This window comes from Rhea pennata, chromosome Z, assembly GCF_028389875.1.
Source record: "Rhea pennata isolate bPtePen1 chromosome Z, bPtePen1.pri, whole genome shotgun sequence".
NCBI classification, from domain to species: Eukaryota; Metazoa; Chordata; class Aves; order Rheiformes; family Rheidae; genus Rhea; species Rhea pennata.
In genome coordinates, this window is record NC_084702.1 from 57423982 (window position 1) to 57447753 (window position 23772).

General features: G+C 35.6%; 1 protein-coding gene across 1 annotated transcript in view; it reads right to left on the reverse strand.

Moving 5' to 3' along the window:
• Positions 1–652: 652 nt before the first annotated feature.
• Positions 653–23772, reverse strand: part of ARSB (arylsulfatase B) — a 59847-nt gene continuing 36727 nt past the window's right edge. The window contains exons 6-8 of the mRNA XM_062600387.1: positions 21123–21193; positions 1546–1674; positions 653–1016 (exon numbers count right to left, since the gene is read on the reverse strand). Of these exons, the coding sequence (XP_062456371.1) occupies positions 751–1016; positions 1546–1674; positions 21123–21193 (466 nt within the window). The 3' untranslated portion in view covers positions 653–750. The remainder of the gene's footprint in view (positions 1017–1545; positions 1675–21122; positions 21194–23772) is intronic.

Sequence of the window (23772 nt, forward strand, 5' to 3'; positions counted from 1 at the left end):
CGCAGCCTGTACTGTTGTGTGGGGTTTTGCCGTTCTAAGTACAGGACTCCGCCCTTGTTGAACTTCATAAAGTTTTTGTTCATCCATTTCTTCGATGTGTTAATGTCCCTCTGCACGGCAGCCCTGTCCTCAAGTCGACCACCTCTCTCTGCCCCACTTTCATATGCTAGCAGTGAACAGGAACAAGGGGTTTTGCTTATACTGGAAGGGGTTTTTTTATTCTTGGAGATTTCTGACTGATCTCTTTTATGGTCAGAAGTGCACATCAAAGGTATAAGTTATGTCAACGGCTATATTTCTTCTACTCTTTACAGATATGTAACAGCTTCTGATAAATTTTGTCTTCTGGGCAAACATGAAATGAAACATCAGTTTCTTCCACAACAGAATTCTGAATGATCCTGCTGCCATGACTCATAGCATCTTTTTAATAGAAGTAATCTCTTTCAGAGGGAGAAGCAATATCTGACTTTAAAGGCACATTGTTGACAAAAAATATTCAAACAACAGATTTCTAATTTTATCAACATTTCACGTATAATTGTTGAGGAGAAGAAAGTGGAGAGGACTGAAATAAAATTTCCACCAAATTTTCAGAATAAGAAAGACTGAATTACTCAAGGAATAAACTCACAATTAACAATAGTGTAAAAAAAAAAAAAAAACAAAGTAAGAAATACATGATTAAAACCCCAAGACTACAAATCAGACTCCACTACTGGTGAGTTTTACAGGGTGCAATGCTGTGCACTATGCCCAAGGACCCCAGGCCCCAGTTGCTGCTGGATCACAGTGCGGATCCTCATCAGGGTAGAACACAGGCACTGAATGTTTATAATGATACTGAAGTCGTGATAGCAGTTTTTTCACCACATTAGGATATCTTTCGGACAACTCGTTTTTCTCCTCAGGATCATTAACAACATCAAAAAGCCAAAGTTTCTTTGCTGGTGGATCAGACGACTGAATCACTGACTCATTGAACAGAGTTGGCGGAGGGAACCAGTGACTGCAGCCTACAGAAACAGGAATAGACTAACGGTTAATTCTCAGATACACAGCAGTAGTGTGGAGAGGCAGTTACATTGTAATCAAGAAAATCACTGGGTTGCTTGTCAAGCCACTGGCCAGTGGTTGTTCCTGCAATCCTTAACTCTAGCCCAGCACCCAAGTCTCCATAGACCAGGACTACCTCTACAAGAGTCTTATTTGTACAAAGGAGCTGCACCATCGTTAGGAAGGCAATAAGCTTCACCTTTGGGATTCAGAATTTCATTTCTCTTAATTTCAAAGCAAGTCATTTCATGGACTTTCTATTTGATAGTTTTTCCACAACAGTGAAAGTCACTTATATTCTTCGATGTTGCAAGGGTTTTGTATGCATTGTATGCATTCTAAAAGTGCCCCACCTAGATTCTGGCACATAATCAAAACCCTGAAAACTTGGGAGTAAATAAACGAATTGATAGCTTATTAAATAAAATGAAATTGGGGCAGGGGGAAGGGAAATATGACATGTTGGATGAAAAGGAGTTACTTCAATACCTGGATATCCAGTCAGTAACTTCCATTTTCCATGTCGAATTGCTGCATGCATGGAGATATTGAAAAGTGCATCATCCCATGTAAAAGAACTGTTCTGTGATAAAGATGTCCTGTTGTCAATGCCAAGACCTTGACAGAAAGTAAACTAAATTAGAAACATTGTATAAGCATGAAGTCATTTTTAGAATTCTGTTAGAAAACAAACCAGTATAATTTGCTTATTTTTTGTGTGTCAAGTGCAGTATTTGTTTTATATACGTGTGTGTGTGTGTGTGTGTGTGTGTGTGTGTGTGTGTGTGTGTGTATGTGTGTGTGTGTACAAAGATCTGTGTTACAATTCACTGGATATATTTAGCTCTTAGATCTTGAATTGCCCCACAAAAAGTAATATGGTTGCCAGTGGAGAAAGTCACTTCTGAGTTCAAATAACTCTGTGGGCAATAATCTCATATACAAGCACATATTAAGACGACTCATGATTGTAATTGCTATGTTGTTCCAGTTAGGAATACAGGATTGAAAACTCTCCTGATTCAGTGCTAATTCTCCTAGATCACTCCAGTGAACAAGTCATAGGTCCTGACTTTTATCCACAGACTGTGAGCTAACTCCCTCTGGAATAAGCTGGCTGCATTCACACAGATCTGCAACTGGCCAGAGAGGTAATTCTAAGGCATAGCAACTGAGGGAGCGAAAGGCATGTCTTCATGTGTTTCGGGTAGAAAGTCAAATATGACACAGACCCATCTCCAGATACTGCAGCAAACTCTGTCAAGTGTCAGCTATGCCCAAATTTCCTCTCAGGAGGAATCTTGTAGCTCTTTCTAAAGGAAGCTCAGAAAAAAATTAACATACATGTACCAGGGATGATCAGAAGTCCAGGTCTTTACTGAAAGCAGGAGGGAGTCAGACAGACACACCAAGAGCATCCAAACTAATAGCCATCTCGAATCTCAGCTTTTATAAACAAGATCTGACTTTAAGAAATAAATCCAAGACTTTTATATTAACTGTATCAGCTGATAACTGTTTACAAAAAGAAAAACTAAAGGCAGTTCTGTAATCTGACTAGAAACAAGACATCAGGAGGTAGAGAGAAACCAATTTCGATTTTCTTGCATCTTTCAAGAGATAACTTTCAATTAATTTAGGAAATCTAAAGGACTCAGCAGGCAGACTTTTGCCACTAAAACAAACAATCAAAAAAACTTATACAATGGTGTGAGATACTTAGTATTAGAAGCAGAACTAGAGGCTTCTAAAAAGAGTAAATACTGTTAAGTCACAGTGAGGCAAATATACAGATAGATCAGACAGAAGAGAGCAAAAGGAAGTCTGGAAATAAAATGCTGGGACACAATATCTCTAGTTTTTATGAAGATCCTGGTAAATTTCTGTTTTATTACTGGTCTTTATATTTGGAATCGTTTTTTTTTCTTTGATAAGCGCTTCTTGTGCATACTCAAGTTCCCTGTTTACATCTTACTTCTATAATGTTTCCAGATACATACAGCTATAAGAGAGGCCCACTTGTTTAGAATAAGCATATACAGATAGGGAGGGCTCAATTCAGTTTAGATCACGAAGCACTGAAACTGATGATTTTTAAAAAAACAAACTATAAAAAGAGAAAACCTAATAAAAATCTCCTAGAAGATTTTCTTGTGGAAAATAAATGCACACATGCAGACATGTGTGATGTCTGTAGCAGATACATAATTTTTAAAAGATTAATATTGCTTAATTCTCATCATTATATTATGTATTATTCTGTCATGCTCTTTGTTACTGGGAATACTCATCTTTGCCATTTACCTTCTTAAAGAGCACAATGAAAGATAGCCAGCAGATCAAAAAAACACAAGCACGTGATTTGTACATTGAATCCCAAAATTGCAATACTAGGGTTTGGTCTAAAGGAAAAATTATGAATTCACATTTCCAATTTTAAGGTTTAGCATGGAGAAAATTCTTCCAGTTGCTGATCTAGTGTATGTGAAGCCACAGCAATACACAATATAAGTTATTTAAAATACTTGAAACAAACAGTATGAAAGATTGTATTTTTAGATACACTTTTCAAAATATTGTTGGAATGCCATGTATCAAACTCATAATAAAGCTCTAAAAGCTAAACTGATTTTTAAAAAAATCTTTATTTGTTTCAGGTAATGAAAACAAGTAATTCTTAAAACTGAGCAAATACTTTTACCAGAGCTTGCAGTTGAGGTTGTCTGATAGAGTATTATCTATGAGAAAAAATTACTGAAGAGAAAAAGGCAAGTGCACTCACACTGAGCTGCATATGCAGAACTCTATCAGTCATGCTAATTCACCCAGTGCAAGTCTGTGTCTTCTGCCAAAGAAATGTACTGTTTGTTGTTCGGCCAAGCACATTACTTCACAGGCAGTACAGGTCAACTTTTATCAGACATACCAGCCACAGAAAATAGACTGATGCTCACTGGAGTGAGCTCAACACAGCATATTTATAGGACTGCCAGATTACGTAATTCATCCCATCATATAATTTGTCTCAAACTAGTATATTCCTTCCTCCAACATTTACCTGACTTTCTTCTTCCTTTCAGCCCTGCTGTTAAGTTTCCACCTCTGTCTTTATTCTTCAGCTTCTGTTATTACAGATGAAATGCAAAATTATTGGACAGTCTTCTCCCTGCAGTATGAATTTTACAGAATTCCCTTTTCCAGTTTGGTAGACTAAACAAGTCACATTCTTTTTGTTTTCTCTATAAAATGTTCATTCCCTAGGATTCTCAGCAGTTTTTCTCTTCATCTGCTCCAGCTTTATTTTCTTATTTTTTCAGCATGGTTGACCAGACAGCAACAATAGCCTAATACAACTAATTCAGCAACCAGACAGATGCCTTTTATGGATCTGTCTTATCAAGTCTGCCCTCAAATGCCCACATACTCACTTTATAGAGTTAGGGCATATATCAGAACTACGATGCCTTTGCCTATGCAAAGAGGCTAAAAAATTTTTTTTTTCTGCCCTGTGATCACCAATGTATCAGTGGCCAATTAAATACTAAAATTTTTCTTTTACCTTAAAAATATATGATAGCCTTTGCCCTCAGTTTTCTTATTTTCAAACAGAAGCTTCTTTCCTGAAGCTGCCTTGTGAGCATCACCAGATGCTTTACTTCCTTTGAAGTATTCTATTGGGAAATTATACTTTTATTACCTCAGAAAGCAATGGAATTTCATTCAGCTGTTTCTTTTTAAATATTTAATGCTACAACCATTAAATTAATCTAAATATTTTACTGTTTTTGTGGCAGTAGTGGGTTACCAAAAAAGTATTTAAATAGATTTTATAGCTCTGTAGAAAAAAATAAAAATATAATACTTCAAATAATATTGCCCTTGGATAAGTGACTTCAAAGTTTATATAATATTCCAAGACCATCCTCAGTCTTAACAGCCTGAAAACTCATTTTATGTCAGATTTTAAAAGAAACTGAGGTGGCCAACCCCTCCTTATCCACAAAAGTAGTTTATGATCTAAATACTTTAATAAATCTGGCCCTCAGCCCACTATGAAAACCTCAGCTTAGTTGATTTATTTTCATTGTTGCACATAATTTGTCTCTATAAACAGACATATTCCTCATTTTGGCATAAATTGATTAATAATTTCCAATAGCTTATCTGTATCTTCAAGAGATCTGATTTTCAGAAAAGAGACATCAATCAATTCTGCTTAAAAATCATCGCACAGATATCAAAATACATTGAAAAAACAATAGTTGCATTTGCAAAAATAGTTGCCATTTTATCAGTTTGAATATTCCATAGCATACCCTTCAGGTTAGAAGCTGAAAAATTTACTACCAGATAAATGTACAAATAACATCCTGAATTACGACCAGAGCATAGGAAAAGTGAGTGGTCTTTCAGAGCATTAAGTCTTGCTAATGCACCAGCATATGTACAGCATCTGATGTTCAGCATCAGTCAAAAAAGGAAAACTAATATTAGGAATGGCAAAAAAAGGAACACTATGCCACAGCCTAGCTCCATGGCATGCCTCACGTTGGACACTGCGTGCAGCTTTGGTCCCCACATTACAAAGCGGATACAGAAAAACTAGAAGACGTTCGAAGACATGAGACGACAAAGGTATGGGACAGCTTCTATATGAGGAATGACTAAACGTCTCTTCATCCTCAAAGACAGACAACTGATGTGGGACAGGACAGAGATCTGTGAAATTGAGTGGCACTAACAATCTGAATAGCGAACAACTCATCATTCCTAATTTGGGGAGAAGGGCCCTCAACTAACCTATGAAACCCTATTCAGAACAAACAGGATATATTTTGGTATCACTAACTCAGCTTAAGTGTGGAATTCCTTGCCATTGGATGGTGTAGATGCCAAAAATTCACACAGCTTGAAGGAGTGATAAAACTGGAAACTGGAAGAAAAATCCATCAAGGGCTGTTAAACACAAAAATACAACCCAAATACAAGGAGCTCCATGAGCTGCAGGTTGTGGGGGAGTTCACGGGGGATGTATTTTTATGTGCTTGCCCTCTCACACTTTTTCTTACACTACGACCACTCTTGGAAACAGGACCTATATGAGCAACAGCAATTTTTGGTCTGACACGGCACAGCTATTCTTATTTCCATCACATACAAGATTTTACCACATTACTTTCATTTCAGGACAAATACTTTGTTTACAGAAAAAGTGATATGCCCAGGCAGATTTACACAAATTCTTTATTATATTAATCTTTATGTGTAGTAAACTAAAAGGGTAGATATTTTCATAGAAAGGTAAGAATATACAATTAAGATTTAGATTTTACTGTAGTTTCAGAATTACAGGTACATAAGTCATTTCTAGCATACCCTCTAGTTTAACTTGTAATGCTTTTCTTAAAAGAAGGGATGGCATAAGTAGATTAGAATATTCATTTATATTATCAGTGCCTTCCAAAGCACAGAACAATCCATATCAATGCAAGCAAGTCAGTTACTTGCTTAAGGATTGTTTTTCATTTATCTCACAATGAAAATAAAGAGTAAAGTCACTAAAATAATGGATTCACACCAGATTTTCACCACTGTGATTAAGAATCTGATATCTACATTATTTCTTGCTTTAGTCATACAATTTTAAATTAAAAAGAACACAAATATCACAAAAAGACAGGTTTTGCCATACCAAATAAGTTCCTTGGTACATTCAATTTAGCAGTGTGTCCCTGAAAGTAATTAATACCTGACAACTAAAACAGAAAATATAAACCAAAAACTCCTTACTCTGACTATGTCATCTGAGCAATCCTTTCTTTCATTTCACTTTCATTTCACTTTCATTTTTCTATGCTCTAGGCTTGGAATGTGCCTAGCCCTGGACTTTCCTTCCTACCCTTTCAACAAACCCCTTTTGACCTCACTGAGTACTCCACGTGTGCTCTTGAGCCAACACATCATTTAGGTTGGACTGGTAGCTCTTCTGGAGAAAAATATTTTCTTCCTGTGCATTTTTACGTATGCTTACAGCCTCCAAGTAAGTCATTAGTTCACCTATCCAATTGTGCAATGATTATAGGGATGGAAAATAGGAAGAAATATTTCTTCCCAGCCCTTCTAGCAATGAATATGTACATGAGCTTTGATCATCCATTTCTCAGCTTATACAATCCTCCTTACCTATCAGAAACTCGGATATCTAACACAAAAATAACTGATCACCATGAAAAAGACAAAAATGACCAAAAATCTATTTATTTTCTATGTAGCATGAAACCTTTTCTATTCTTCTAGTGTTGCTAGCCAACACTTTGCAAAGTAAACATTTCAAATACTCTGTTTGTATAAAACACCACAGTTTGCATAAAAAGATTTAAGTAGTAAATATCTACCTGTTTGTATAGATTTACAAAGCAAAGCAAAATACAATTTGGATTTCTTTTTTTCTTTTTCTTTTCTTTTTTCTTTTTTTTTGGTAAAAGGCAGGCTCAACTTCCAGGGACTCAGTCTAATAGATAAATTGTGGGAAAATGTCATTAAATGTAATAAAATTATTTAACAAAATTATTTAAGGAAATATTCATTTAATTTCTGTTCTCTAATTTCTAATCATAGAAAGGAAGAAGATAAACTGCAATCTTTCAGCTGAGATGTAAAAAAGGGAATATGTATGGGATTACATATATCTGCTATGTTTATCTAGCCAACTATATATTTGCACAGATCCAACAAGCATATATAAACTATTCTTCTCCTTACTCCCCTACCTCTCTTTTCTCCTTCTAATCATGAGACCAATTCAAGTAATTGGTAGAATCCTAAAATGTGGTGATATAAATAGACAGTACATCTAAAACCAGAATATTCTTCCTTCAGTCTATGATTAAGATGATCCATGCTGAGAAGTTTTCTTGCAGAGTAAGAGATCAAACAACACACAGTTTTCTCCAACATGGCATTTACTGAGATCCTGACCACAAAAGTTAGAGGAACCAAAACAGTATTGCTTGAAGCATGCTACATTTCTGTACCCTATAGTCTTACGTACTAGTGTGGGGGGAAGAAACACTGGGAATTGCTCCAAAACATTGGGTTTTGGAGGGAGACAAAAGAATGTTAGTTTATTATTTATTTGAGAAATAGAGCCCTACACAAGGAGTTATTCTAAACAACCTAGCTGACTGTCAGATGGATTGCATCTCTGCAATTTTCCAGTGCCCTACACAATAAAAACAACCTTCACCTACAAGCAGCTACATACAGTCAGCATCTTTCATAGATAACAGAAGCAGACAAAGCTTGTACCTCCATTTCTTCATTTGCAAAGTAATGGCATTAACAGTTATCTACCTTTAAAAAGATAAAAAGAATACAGTATATTTCCTAAAGGAAAATTCAAAAAATAACAGCATTCTCTATCGTCAAACTTCTGTTTATAATAATATACCAGCAGGCTTAGCCACATGACAGGGAAAACACAAATGGCTCCAAGCTTAATTGCAACCCACTTAATGGAAAAGACTGAAAAGCACGTACTAAGGAAAGGCACAACGAACTAGTTTCTTTAGATGGCTCTCACTCTTCCCAGGGTAAACTGGAAGCACATCTGAACCAAATAATAAAAAAGTGCTTCTGCTTTGCAGGTCAGTAACAAAGTACATTTAAGAGCTTCCAGACAAAGCTATAATACCATCAACATTTCCTATAACGGAAACATGTACGTGTATTATCCAACCTGGGGAGCTAAATAGTTTGACACCTTGCAGTTCACAATGCATACCATACAAAAAGATTCCCTAGATATTCTCCTAATAACTAAAAACGTAGTTCTCCAGACTTCTACTGCAGTAGAAATTTTCAGTCTGTCTAAGCAACTCTCCCTATCACTTAGCTGGTAACTTCACTCCCATATTTAAGTAATATCACAAGGTCCCCATAGCATAGAAGTTTATTTCTATTACACTGTGAATTATTTAAGGGAAGCGGGAAGGATTATTTATGCAACAACCCATTATGAATAGCACAAACCTTACAGAGACAAAGCCTAGTCCTACAGAGAGGAGAGCTGAGACACTCCTCCAAGATGGAGGTTTCCTCCAGCCTTCCTGTTTCACATCATATAACTCATGCAAACATTTTGAATGACAAAAGAGAAAATAAGTCTTTAAATTGGTGATGGGATATTCTGATGGGATTGTGTAATTTCAATTTCACTCATACCAGATTTGTACATAGGACTTGGAATTTATATAGGAATACATGCAAATATAGTGAGTGCATCATTTGGTACAGATTCTCAAGTCTTTTAAATTTTAATTTAATTATGTATGCGTTTTTCTAGCATGCATAAATTTAAAATACTTTGTGTGCACAGAATGTTTTAGATTTGCTGGCAGTCTGATTTTGGGCTTAATCAAACTATTCAACAAAAACAAAATCCAAAGCTGAATTAAGATTGATTCTTCCATACATGATTTAAAAAAAAAGAGAGAGAGAGAGAGAATGGTAAACAAAAAAAAAAAAAAAAAACAAAAAAAAAAAAAAAAAAAGAAAAGAAAAGAAAAGAAAAAAGAAAAAGAAAAATCCAGATTACTTTCAGTTTTCCTAGTTTGGAAGTACCTAAAACTGAGGAGCATGGACAGAGGGGTGGTAAGGAGGCTTAATATGGGAACATAACGTACAAATACTCTTGAGCATAAATCTTTTTTGGTGAAGGTCAGTTTAGCAATTGAAAAGCTGTTCTCATCACACTGATCAGGTTCACACATAACAAAAGTAGTACAAATCTATGGACAGGGTCATCAATCTAAGCTGATACTGGTTTCCATTCTACTTGAATTGCTTTTCTTTATTGTTTGGATTAAGCACCAGCAACTAACATAAGATTTTTCTTTACCTACATATCAGGAGATAATACATTAAACATGGTTCAAGTTTTTCATCTAATATAAGCACTAGACCAAACTACTAATTAGTTGTTACAGCACTGAGAACAGCAAACATAGTACATTTTTCATTTTTATCAATGAATATTAAATCGGCCTCTTCCAAACTATTTGAATATCTTGACTATGTCCCTAACGCAGTATGAAAATTTATAAAGACACTAAAATCTTCAACCAGTCAGATGATTCAACATAACTACTCACCTGAAAGAAAAGAGTAAGACTAAAATTTTCAGAGAAATCTTATTGAAAAATAATAAAAAAAAACAAAGAACAAAAGGAACAGCTAATATTTTTGCAGTCAGAAGATACATTTAGACCATATATATCTTCTATTTATAAATGGAAAATCTTTTTAAATGCCTCATTTGTTTGTCAGTTCAGCAGTTTGGAAATTCACAGTTGTTCTTCATGCATTTAAGAAAGAAACCAGAGAGGAAACCCTGGGGATATTTCTCTCCTCTACAGCTACAGAAGAAAAAAAAGTCATTATAAGTAGATGAAGATTTCCCAGGAACCCTCTCTGACAAAGACAGTGCTTTTTACTATCCTGCAGCCATGGAGTCAAGCATTTCACCATTGAAGGAATGATGCACATGCTCGCTTATTTGGACTCCTGTCTACACTGCACAATGCAAAGCCATGCAAAGCCATCAGAACTGTATATTAAGGGATGAACATCTCTTCTCAGTAATTTGGTGAAGCTTCTGGACCTTCCACTGCAGTATATATAAAACAAGATTGCTGAATATGAATGATACCGATTTGTTTGGGTACAAAGTACCTTTAAAGCCACTTCAACTGCCAATTGTCCATAGACAGAAAATTTTGCACTGTGTGTTATATAGATGCAGTAAGATGGTGCTTCATCGAGATTTTAGTTTAGCATTTTATAAAAAAAAAACTCATGGAAATGTAACAACAAAAACAACCTTTTGCTTGACTGCATTCTTTGAAGCAGACTGTTGCTTAGTTTGATTGCTTACCATGAAATGCACACAACCAAGCACACTCCAGGAGAAGTTTTAGGAAATTCTCTCTAATTGCTCTGATGAAGTACATACAACGTAAAACATGTTCCTCCTGCAACTGATTCTCCTCTGCGATCTAGTGAACAGAGGACAGCAAACGGGGTATAATCTGTCCTGGCCGAGTGTGACAATCTCACCAGTTTGGTCCTATGCAAATTGTCCTATGTTCTTTAGTGGTAACAGCTAAACTTCAGTCAACAAACTGTCAAAAAAAAAAAAGAAATTAGAAATATCTTCCACAAAATGCAGGACATTTTTGCAGCTTCTTGTTTAGAATTCAGAAGCAACTATTCCTGAGAAGAATGCCTACATAATCATTTTTAAAAGTAAAGCATCACTTGGAGTCTACATAAAAAAAACCAATGGATACACCAGAGATAGCTAGCCTATTTTTTCTTGGGATATATGATTTGAAGCAACTTCATTATATTTTCCTTGCAATTAACTTAATATGAAACTCCTACACTTTTGTGAAGAGATGGAAACAATGGCAGGAATCACAAAAAAAAAAAAAAAAAAGGTTATTGAGACATACCACAATACATACAGCTACCATCGTTATCACAATAAAGTCAGGATTTGGGCCCTACTGCATGTCTCAGAATACATATAGATATATATTAAATCTTGACCAATATTTTCCCCATTATCTTTGTAGTTATTTTGAGTCTATTGCAAATTTATTCTTCCTGAGAGAATGTCTACAAGGAAATACAGAAAACAAAAAATCCGTTCTACAACAGGAAAAGTTAAATATAAAAATTCCAGTCGCTGATTGTAATAACTAAACATTCTAAGCTCAGTTAGTTCATTTAAACTGTTTTAATGAAACCTCCATATACAAGGAATATCTGTTCTGTGACCTGGCTGTTTTTACATACATGTTACTTTTTGTATGTTAACAAACCTATAATTAGCAGGTTATTTAGTGCTTCTCAGGCTTTTGCTTTCTTATGAAACACCACAGCAAAAAATCTTAAAAATGAAAAATAAAAGTTGCAAGGGAATGCTGAATAGTATTGTCTAATTAAGAAGCATTTTCTCTTTAAGATAATAAATAAACATCATTGATGAGAGTAGAAAAACATCTTCATGGTTATTTCTTCCAAAAGTTTATCACAGTGTTATGAGGCTGTTACAGATATTTGATGCTTCAGAACACAGATAACTCCTCGCACTGCTGGAGGGAAAATGTTGCATATTTTTTGAAAAGATTCAGAAAAGATTCACTTCATCTACCATAATACTCTTACCTCCAGACATCTACACATGTAAAGTAAATTATTTTTTGCTTGTCTTCGCATTCTTTTAAAGCCTAGTGTTTTTCCTTTGTGCTTAGAATAAATATATAAATAAATAAAATATTCCATGGTAGTTCCAAATGATAATTCAAAACTCAATGGCCCTTTGAAAGTTATGATTTTCCCACTTCAGTTACATCTGTATAACCTTGTCTTTGCCCATCCTTATTGGTAAATCGAATTTGTAAAGCTGCACAAGTAGGTGTGATGCCTTAATTAACAGGCTGCCTGTGACAATCCAGGGGAAAAATTAAAACATTTTAGAAAGACACGAAAACAAGTCTGCTATAGCAATTTCTAAATGGCTCCACAGGCTAATAAGATCTTTGCACACACATACTTTTAACTAATTTCTTTTTTTCTGAACTCTGATGTATGGATCAATTACTTGACCTCAGAAAGGAAACTCTGGAAATGTCAAAGCCTCCTCCAGCCTATACTGTTACAATGAATTACTGCAGAAATAAGGTTTTTTGCTACCTCACAGAGGAAAGACATTTTGTGACCTTTTGCTGCTCTACGGCAATAATGAGTTTTCTACAAAACTCTGAGAATTTCTGTTGCTTTATTAAAATAAAAATGTTTGAGAAATAGCCATGACCTTAACCTTGGAAGAATTAATAGAACACCAATTTTGAAGAAACAGATGAAGCCTGAGGCACTAAAACTTCCTATTGTCATTTTGATGATGCAAAGGTCTGTGCCATACACAGAAACTCACACAGTGAAGTTCACTGACCTTAAATCATTTAGTGAGTTAGCTCCAGTCTTCATTATTATTCCTTTTAATTTTAGTTTTCTCTTAGTGATGCTTGATTTCAAATATAAGATTTACATTAGAATATCATGCTCAGTCTGTTACCTTTCAAAATGCATGTTCTCCTAAACATAATGTTAATGGCAGTAGTAAGCATATAAAAATATTCTTACTGTTGTTTCAAAGTATTCATCATCTTGGTTTTTTTACAATGTTTGATTTTTTTAAAAAAAAAAATCTACTCAGTAAAATCCAGGACTCTTAACAGCCACAAAAAGTCTCCATAAACTTCAACAAGGCCAAAATTTTATATAATTGCACAATAATTAAAAAAAAAAGTTATTCTAAATGAGAATAAGCTACTTTCTAATACAGCCTACAAGATCTAACATAGCAAAATGTGATCTTCTAAAAGGAGCACTTTATTTTTACTTCTCCTAGAATGGAAAAATACAAAAAATTTTTTAGTTCTTTTAATCTTTTTTTTCCGCCAGGAAACAGATTTAAACTGAACTGAATAGTATTGATGAATTACTAATATCAAAGTCCATATTTACAGACCCTTACATATGAAACACACAAACCCCACTTAAGATACTAAGAGGTAACACTGAAACAACTATGAGGTAACACTACATTAAAAAGAAAATTTCCAAGTCAGAGAAATTTCATTTGACAAAGGTAATCTAGCCTCTAGACATTACACATTGAGAGCTGCATAAAAAAATATAAAATATTGGTGTTATTTTCAAATAGATATAGGATCTACTGAAGCACAGAAAAGAAGAACTAACAAGGGATGACTGAATTTCAGATAGGATGCTGGCATTGAGCCAGTCATCAAGTGACTTAACATCTCTAAATTCTAGAAGAGAGCATCTATATCCCAAAGGAAACATGGGATTAGTATCTATAAGACTACCAAAGTGGTAATCATCATATTTAATATTGATATATTGATATTGATATACCTAGTACTGGATACTACAGTGATGGATGCCAAGGAGCTGAGGCAAAGTATAACCACAGGCCAACTTTTCCAACAAGAGCTGCACCTCAAAAACTCCATGGCAGCAGAGCTGTGGCTGGCTTGGAGCTATGGCCTCCCATAGGGATTATGGTTGAGCTTTGCACACGACTGTCAGACCAGCATAAAACACCATGGAAAGTGGTTAAGTACCCTGTGTGGCTCCAGGGCCACATGTTGGTCTCGCTTGACTTTTTAACATAAAGAGGGTCATTTGGGTTCATGACTTACTTGTAATAAAAAGACAATAGAGTTGCTGATGAGCATGCAGTATGTTTAATTTTGCTGAGAAATGGAAATTCTGAGAAACAAATAATGTACTTTTTTTCTGCATTCTTGATCATTTTCCCATTCCAGTTTTCCCCATTCCATTATGTACACCTAGTCAGCTAATTAGACTAGTGGCTTTTCTTCACATTTTGATTCTCCAGGAATGGATTCCGGGTATTAGCCTGGCACAGACATAGAGTATAGTTATCCTATTCAAAGTCCACAGAGCACTCATCTATAAATACCTACACCTACTATAAACCTCTGCTGTTATTGGATAATTCCATTACTGAGGAATGTTTTTTTTCACTTTAATAACTGTAAAACAGCCAGGTCATCAGTAATAAAAACAGGGAAGAAATCACTTCTGGTCTGCAAAGTCTCTGGAATCATCTTTCACCTGGGCACAGTAAGTAATAAATGGTGCCTAGAGGAGCCTAGAGTGTCCATTCCATAATCAAGATGAATCCTTTTGGTATATATGTGGATATAATATATAATGCTGTAGCTAGCAGGCAATTTTAACATCCATGAATGATATATCAGTACCAGAAATTAAATGGTCTCTCTATTGTAATATATATGTTCAATCTGCACAGATCTAGCACCCTATAAGCAATCATTTATTTTAGCAATTAATTGTGCAATATATGAGGTAATGCCTTTTTCCAAATGTCAAGGAGAGCAATGTAAAGTTTGTTCAATTAATTTTACTCAATGCAAGTTTGGAGAAAAATTACAAAACATTTTTAAAAGTTCTCTGAATGTCTGTCTTGGCTGTCTGCCTTTATGAATAGATATCTTCAAAATAAATTGACTACAATTTTATTATGCTTTTGAAGTTTTAGTTTATGGTAAATCTGAAATTTTAAATGAAGCAGAAGTTTTTTCAGCCCCAAACAGCTCCATCCAATCAACATATTTCATCTGAATATATCTTTCTAGTTTACTTAAAGAAGTCAACTTCCTTTTGAAGAGGAGGTAAAAGTGTCCATAGGAGTAGTCTAGAAGATTTTATAAAATTTACTAACTTCACTAATGAATTTAGCAAGTTAGATTAAAAAAAGTGTATACTGACAGATTCTGATTAACAACTCTGAAGTAAAGAGTACATTTTCTTCTACCATTCCATTCAGTTCTGATTCTCAAATAAAAGTGCCTACTATGAGATATAAAATTTCAATACTGCTTCAAGACAGGCCATCTAGCAATGACTGTGTGGTCAGAAATATGTTTGGTTTAGTAGTTATGGGAATTTAGACTTAAATCCAGTTGGTTTTTAATTCAGCTGAATCACCAAAGCTTGATGAAATGCCATAATGCTGTCTAAAAGAAAGCAGATCTTTCACAATGGAAGAGCTGATGTCACCCTCACAGTTGCCAAACCAGCAGATTTTTTTTTTTTTTAGACAAAGCAAAAATGGGACAGAACACAATTTTCTGTTTTTTTCTTTCCCATACATGTAAATAGGATTTTAATTTATGTAACTTTTAAACTATTTGTATGCATTTTATTTGAGCTTTTGTAACATTGACATTGCAGAGAAAAATACATTCAAGGTTGTTTCAAGGTAACTAACTGCTGTTTTTAATTTTCTTAATTTACTACTAAACTCTAAAGTTAATAGAAAATGTGACTGTTTCAAACATAAATGTGGAAGAGACCAGATCTTTCATACCAATGTCCTACTTTTACATAATTGCAAACTCTAATAAATTACAAATCCACATTGAGACACAATTTCTGAGCCATGCACTCATCATTTGGCGGGGAGGGGGAATCACTGGGGTTACGAAGAAACAATCAGAAAGACAAACATAATGGCTTTAGCAAGGAGAGAAAAGAGCAGCTAACTCAGAGCAGCCTGGGTCCCTCTGCATCTGCCGAGCTCACCAGCCTGGTCTAGCACAGCGAGGTTGAAGTAGAGGATTCAGCACCACATACCTCCTCCCTCAGGTTCCGGCTCCACGAGCAGCCAGCCAGCACTAGGAGGGTTGGCTCTCCCCCTGCCTCCCCACTGACTGTCCAGTCGCACAGTCCTGCTCACCCCCACCTTGCTCTGGCATCCATCAGCCCTTCAACGTGGAGATTCAACCCACCTGCCCAGAGGAAAACAATCTATTCCTCACCCCAAATTAGCTGGATTAGTTGAATCAGACCATGGACATGTGACAAGTGCTGGAATAGGTGTGAAATAGGCATCAAGAGCAATAGGGAGGGGAGGAAGTAAAGAAAACTGCTGGATCACTTCACTCCATATCATGAGACAGAAACCTCAAAGTTTAATTTCAGAGCCACCAACAGAAACAGTCTCATCTGTCCCCAGAATTTCCTTCCAGCCCCTTCCTTTGTGCAAAAACTAGTGTTTGGCAAAAGTTGTATTGAGAAACTGATCCTGGGAATATATTAAAGAGAAAGAAAAAGGTTGTTACAATCCAAGCAAATATTTGGCCCAATATTCAATTTATAGCTTTACTAGAGTGGTTTTGGTGACCCAAGAGAGGGGAGAGTGCAACAGAACAGGACTTGCTCTTTGATAAGCATTATCAACCTATACTAGCTTAAACTTTATGAAACTTCTGCCTCCAGCTGAAGTTCCCTAGTGGTTCGAACTGATGTAGCTGTCAGGTGTAGTCCCTCCCTCTGCCACGACCAGCTATACACTTCCATCTGCTCCCAGTCATACAGCCACATGGTAACTTGATTCGACTGGTTGATTTGGTAGAAATCTTTCCTCTTTCTTTTTTCTTTTCTAGGCTAGTTTGACAGGCTAATCTGGCAGAAGATTTTTTCTTGTCATGTGATTTCCAGATCCAGCACAGAAGTGGAAAACGTTGGGAGGAAAGGGAAGATAGATTGCCCAGTATGGCAATAACACAACATCAGACTGGCTTTCCTTCAGAGGCAACGTTATCCCTTCCCCTACAGCATGGTTTAAGGCCTTCACCCTAGTCTCGCACTCCTCTGTGAAAACACCACAACTGTTGTGGGTTCACACTGTAAACCAGTGGTGGGTTCACACTCTAAACCAGATTAGTTCACTCGAGAGAATAAAAATTTAACCCTGATCATTTCACTGGACTGCCACAGGTCAGAGAGCAGCATGATGGCATGAGTCTAAAACTGAGGACAGGACTCCTTTTTAGCACCAAAGGGAATAAATGAGAAATTGCAGCCTGAGATAATGCAAGAAATGTTTATATTTGGATGAAGAATGCTGCCCTCAGAGAGAAATGGCAATTGCTTGAGACAGTAGAAAAAGACCTGTCATCATTTTCTTGTAAAACTTCTACAGTCAGACTAGACTGTTTTTCCTCTTATGTTGTTTATTTTTAACAAAAATACAAAGTACAGTACTTTGATATGTGACTTGTGTATGGCTCTTGCATTGTATTTACTATTGGACACAAGATCCTGAAGAAAGATAGGTGGATGATGAAATGCATCAGATCTGCTGGAGTAATCCCAGCTGATGTTCAGATGTTAGAAACCAGCACGCTGAGAGCTTGAAAAATTGTATGTTATCCCATGAGCAGTAAACACACAGGTGAAGGTGTGCTCTAACAGACCAGAGTGGCAAAAGATGAAGTTAGCTCTATAATCAAGATAGTATTTTCAAGCTTTAATCTGACTTTCTGTTGCATATTTAGTTTTAACAGTTAAGTTATGACTAAATTAATTGCATCTTTTGGTCAAATTCTTCCCTGAAAGAATGCTTATATTGGTATAAAAACTTTGAATAAAACATACCCCAGTTTTCCTGTTTCAGTCAAAAATCCATAGATTACACAAGACGTCCCATGATTCATGTTCTTAAAAATACATACATAATTCAGATGAAGATAAATGTATCCCAGATGAAGATAAACATATCCATTAAATAAAAAAATACATGTATCCACTAAATAAAAATAATATGTACTGAAAGAATGTATGCATTATTTGCAAAAGCACTAAAGAGTTTAGGAACACTGAACATGAACTGAGTACAAGTATAATGATAACTTCAGTCTCTGTGTGCATGCACAATCATGACAATACAATGCCTTTCGTAACGATATGATCAGAGCTCTCCTATTTTATCCCCGGGCTCCTGAAAGGCTTTTTTTGTTATGTTTAATAGCATCTTGAGATTCAGTTTTCTGTTTGCTGTTCTGCAGTACTCGCAAACTCAAAGGTTTGGCTACTCTGCATCTTCCAGTCACTATTTTACTTTCTATTTCAATTTCTACAAAAAAAAAAAAAAATAATAGTACAATATGGACACTTCATCTGGCGTAAGAACCATGAAGATGGTTTAAGTCAAGTGACATTTCAAATGGATTTGGACAGAGGCAAGATGGGCATAAAGAAGGCCAAAGACTTCAACACAGGAGGTGAAAAGGAACTGAGCAAAACATATACATTTTAACACCAAAGGCAAAGGAACACTTTAATCTCAAAACAGGACAAGGAGAGAATGAACAGTCAAGGCAAGAAGAAGACCAAGAATGAAACAGAGTTTTTAATCACCTTAGTGACAGAAAGATTGTATGAGCAATTACTTTAAAATGATTTTTTTAAACATGAACAAAGCTATAACTACTGAAAAAACGTAAGTACCTACATATTTCGAACTTTGTGTCTCCCTAATCTATTAATAATAGATATACCAATATAATTTTTCTGGATCCTGACCATAAATTTGTTACTCAACTTGTACAAAGAGCACAGATATTTTAACAAATAGGTTGAGCTGCATACATAGAAACTCATTCCCAATTACTCAGTCTTCTAAATAGAAAACTAATTGTTCCGCGACATTTTGAGAAAGCATAATTTCACTATCCTGGTCAAATCCTGCATCAAAGATAATAAAATGACCCATTCTGAAAAACACAAAATCATTCCAACTTTCAATCAATTCATAACAAATCAAGCAGTTTATGATAATAGTTCAAGTATAAAGAAATCTAGATTCTTGTCCCCAACACTGGATTATAAATTAATATTCTCTATTGCATTAGAAATGATGCAGGTTATTTAAAAGAATGGTGATCTGAGAAATACAGTTTTATACTACTGTTACACATGATAAAATATTCCTATCTTATCTAATCTATCAGTAACACAATCACTCTCAAATCCTCTGAGAATGATACTGTAAAATCAAAATTAGGAAGAAACACATATATTCATTTGAGCAGAAGCACTGCCTGATCTTGACTGTAAGTGCTATTATGGCAGAAGTGAATTGGATAGCAAGGTTAAATTGCCAAAGTTGCAAGCCTTTGCTGAGAAGGGACAGAGAAACCCTGTGTGGTGCATATGGACATGCAGGAAAATAGTTATATTTTTGTTTTTAATATGACTCTAGTTTTGAAAGGCATATAAAAACAGCTACACATACCCATCCTCCTGCTCTTGCTGGCTAAAAGTCACATCTCATCCAGAATGAAAGTTCTGTTTTCTACACTTTTCCCCTCGCTCCCCCTGTCTCGCAGAACATATATGTGCACACAACAAGCAAGGAAATAACACACAGTGAATAGTGAAGTGTAAGCAGACTAGGGCATCATGGAAACAATCTGTGGAAATACTTCCTGAGCTTTGACTCCTGAAAACTTCCTTTTCTCGTCCCCCTTGTATTTAAGCCAGGAAGCTCTCTATTCAAACACCTCAGCTAAGCTCAGTCTTGACAGTGCTCACAAGCAAAAAGATGGTCTCTGAGGTACACCTCAGAATACCACATCAAGGCAAAACATTAAGCAGGAATGCAACAAGTTATTGAGAGTTCTTTGAAAGGAAATTGGACAGGCTACACCTTAATTCCATCACTACGTAGGAATTATCTAATGTCGGCTGGACAGCACTGCCTACAGATATGTACAATGTTGGTCCTTCTCAGAGAAGCATCATGGAACAAGATGCACATTGCAGAAGACCATCTTACTCATTTCCATCAAGTTACTACAGAGTAACTTCCATTTATCTTGCAGAGAACAGATTACTGCTCACATGGTACCAGTTTCCCTCTGTCTGGATTTACTTCTTCATTTAATGAAACACAGGAATGCTATGAAAACCCTGGAAAGGACACGTTCCAATGTTCTGCATGAAAAAAAATCTCTGCTTGGGAAGTTTGTAGTCCTTAGCAAACTAACAATGTTGAATCATAAAACAGACCACGTTTAGAGAGCTATACAATTAGCAAATTTAAGCTCCAATTCATGTGATTATGGCATTAAAGGTCTGATTCATGTGATTATGAAACAAAAGCAACGACAAAGCTTGGAACTTTTGTTTCACACAAACTCAGATTTTCCATTTGCAAGGTCGATAATACAATCATATTATATAGATATATCAAGATATGGAAGGGTGAGCAGCTCATGGGAGCTACCTACTAACCTGAAGCACTGAAGACAGGGTGGTTTACGGAGGAACACTGCCTATGCACCTCAGGCACACAGCTACTCCTCAACAACCTCACATCATAAAGTGCTTCACTCAATACTCAGCAGCATACACCAGAGCTCTGTGAAATGGAGTGTGTGTTGATCATGATTCAGTACGTACTTACAGAGCCTGGAGAATGATGTTCCCGTACCTTTAAGCTAAACTACTTCCAGCAGAAGGTATCCTACTCTATTTTTTTCATTGGGAAAGAAATACTTTGCTTAAGGAAAACATGGAGCATTAGGAAGACAAACTATGCTTGATAAGCTTTTAAAAATCAATAGCATACTTACATGGGAAATCATCCACAAACATGGGGTCTATGTTATGAAGCAGTTCGACTCTGGGAGATGGTCTTCCTTCACTAAGAGAGATTTCAAAAGGAAATGTTAATTTTACTTTATTGCTCATTAGGATTATGCATGTTTTACATTATTTTTGTAATTCTAATACAAAACAAGTTCATATATATATAAGCTAATTATTACTGACTTTAATCTGATATTCTTTTCAGGCCCAGAAGCAACACCTTTTGCCCCAGTCTTCCCTGACTTCACTGGTGTTTATTGAGATTACTCCTAAGTTTACAAAGTACAGAATTGGGTCTATGCTTACCAAGCATTACATGAAAGCAGAGTTTCACAATACACAATTTTAAAAATCAAATTTAGTAGTGTAAATTAGCATGCTAGACTTGCTATGCCCTCTGCATACTCAAACAAGAACTGTCACTTTAGAGGGCTGAAGGCATTTGGCTAGGTGCCTCACCAAACACTAGAGGCATTGGCTTCAAAAGCCCCACCTTCAATCTGTTATTCAGACCAAGAGGTTTATTTAGACACTCTGTACTGTCTTCTGAAAAAAACGCTACCTCCTTCTCTAGTCATTGACTACACAGAGGCTCATTCCATACTATCCCTAGCATCAATACATTTGCAAGGTAAGTAAAACCTACTCCTAAAAAATTCTATCAAAGAAATTCACTCATTATAAAGTGCTCATGAGTAAGAAGTCATAATTAGAAAGCATGTTGGTTACATCATGAGAACATTTTTTATTATTTGACAGCGAACATAAACATTTTAGAAACTTCCAAATGGCTTAAATTTTCTCTCCTAAAACAAAAAAGAAGAAGGAAAAAAAAAGAAAGAGCTTCACTCTTCACTTCACATAAGATTCTAAAAAGATAATCCAGGCCTCTAAGCCACCTGACATTAAGAATACAAAACAAAGTAATATAAAACTTACAGGAAACCTCAAAAAAAGGCTAAGTTACTTTAATACGTATTTTGGGAGGAAGTATTTTTTTAATTAAACAGTACTTACATGTAGCTTAAAACTTCCTGTAACAACCAATTAAAATTAATATTGGTCTATTCCCTTTCTGAAAAGGCTTCCTGATGCTACACATTTTGCATAAATATAAAATTAACAATGAGGATTACATAAAAGACTAAAGATATTTAGATGATACAGCTTTAATGCACAGGAAGTTCTTTAGTTTATAGCATTAGGAATTCAGTGTGCAAAAACTGACAGAAGGAAATTTTTTTCCCAAAACACATGAAAGGTTAACTTTTTTCCCCTAGTATCTTCATTACTCACACTCATAAGTAAGGAGTGTCTGGCCTTGTTTAGCAAAATTTTATCTTAGATTGAATAGACTCACAGTGCTTCTAGATGCTCCACACAGTTGTGGCTAAGTGTACCTTTCCCCATCTGTTATCTTAACAGGTAACAGTAACACGAACCAATTAGGCCAAGTTAAACTAGGATGTGATTGTAGCATGGGAGCCATTTTTGTAGTAACTGCTCGGGGAGACATTCTTGTTCTGCTATTTCTGTGCTGTCTCTACATTTTTCATTATCCTTTTTAAAGGAAAGCAGACACTAGAATTACACTAAGAAGTCTAGCATCTTCCATCAGTGTCATACATAGAAGGAAAAAATAACTTATTCCTGTATGTTTCTCCTATTCATATATCCAATGTGCATATACTACTAGGCCCAAGGAAGTCCCAGAACTGAGGATACTCGTGCTATTAGAGTAGAGTAGTATTAGTATCACATTAAAGGTACTTTTTTTCTATGACTTTTAATCTATAGGGTGGATAAATGCACACTAAACAACATGACTAGGACTTAATTTGAATGATTATTGCATAGCAGGTAGAACACAAAAAGTAAAGATTATACCTGCATTAGTTTAAGTCTTTCATGCTGTAGAAGTAACTTCTATTGACTGCATTTTTTTCTGTGATTGCATACTGACATTAGTAAATGGGAACTGCTACTTACATACAATCAGGAGATATACTCCCTGAAGCTTATGATATTACTGTGTTAAGGGCTGTAGCACTATATATTGGTAATGAATTTGTCATTCAGTTTTGGTGTTATTTCAATAATTATTACACACAAAATGGAAGTATATAATCAGTACACATTTTTCACAAAATGACAGCCAGCCTAAGAATTCAGAAAAGAAGATGGCACTGTCCATTAAAGAAAGCAGTGGGCTGATGGAAAAGGACATCAGCAAGAGGCAGAATCAACATCCTGGGAAAAACAAGTAGAGAACTTACACTTGCACTAACAGAATTCCCTTTCCCTATGCCTAAACTCTCTCCTCCTTCCCATTTATGGAGCTCTGCCACAGACCTTGGGTGTCCTCAAAAGACCCAGTTTGAACAAAATATCCAACTTGGCAGATATCCTGACAAGAATATTTTACATCAGAAACATGTTCTAGACAGTGTAGCTGGAACAGGAAAGTACTAAGATTTTCTAGAGTATCCTACCTTTGCATCTTAGCAGCTTTCAGTGTAACTGTATCATACAATCCTCTACTTCGAGGACATTTATTTTTACACTATAATATGCTGTTAAATTAGTTCTCTCTCTAACAAATAAGGACCCCTTTTTCTTGGTCTGGGAATTATT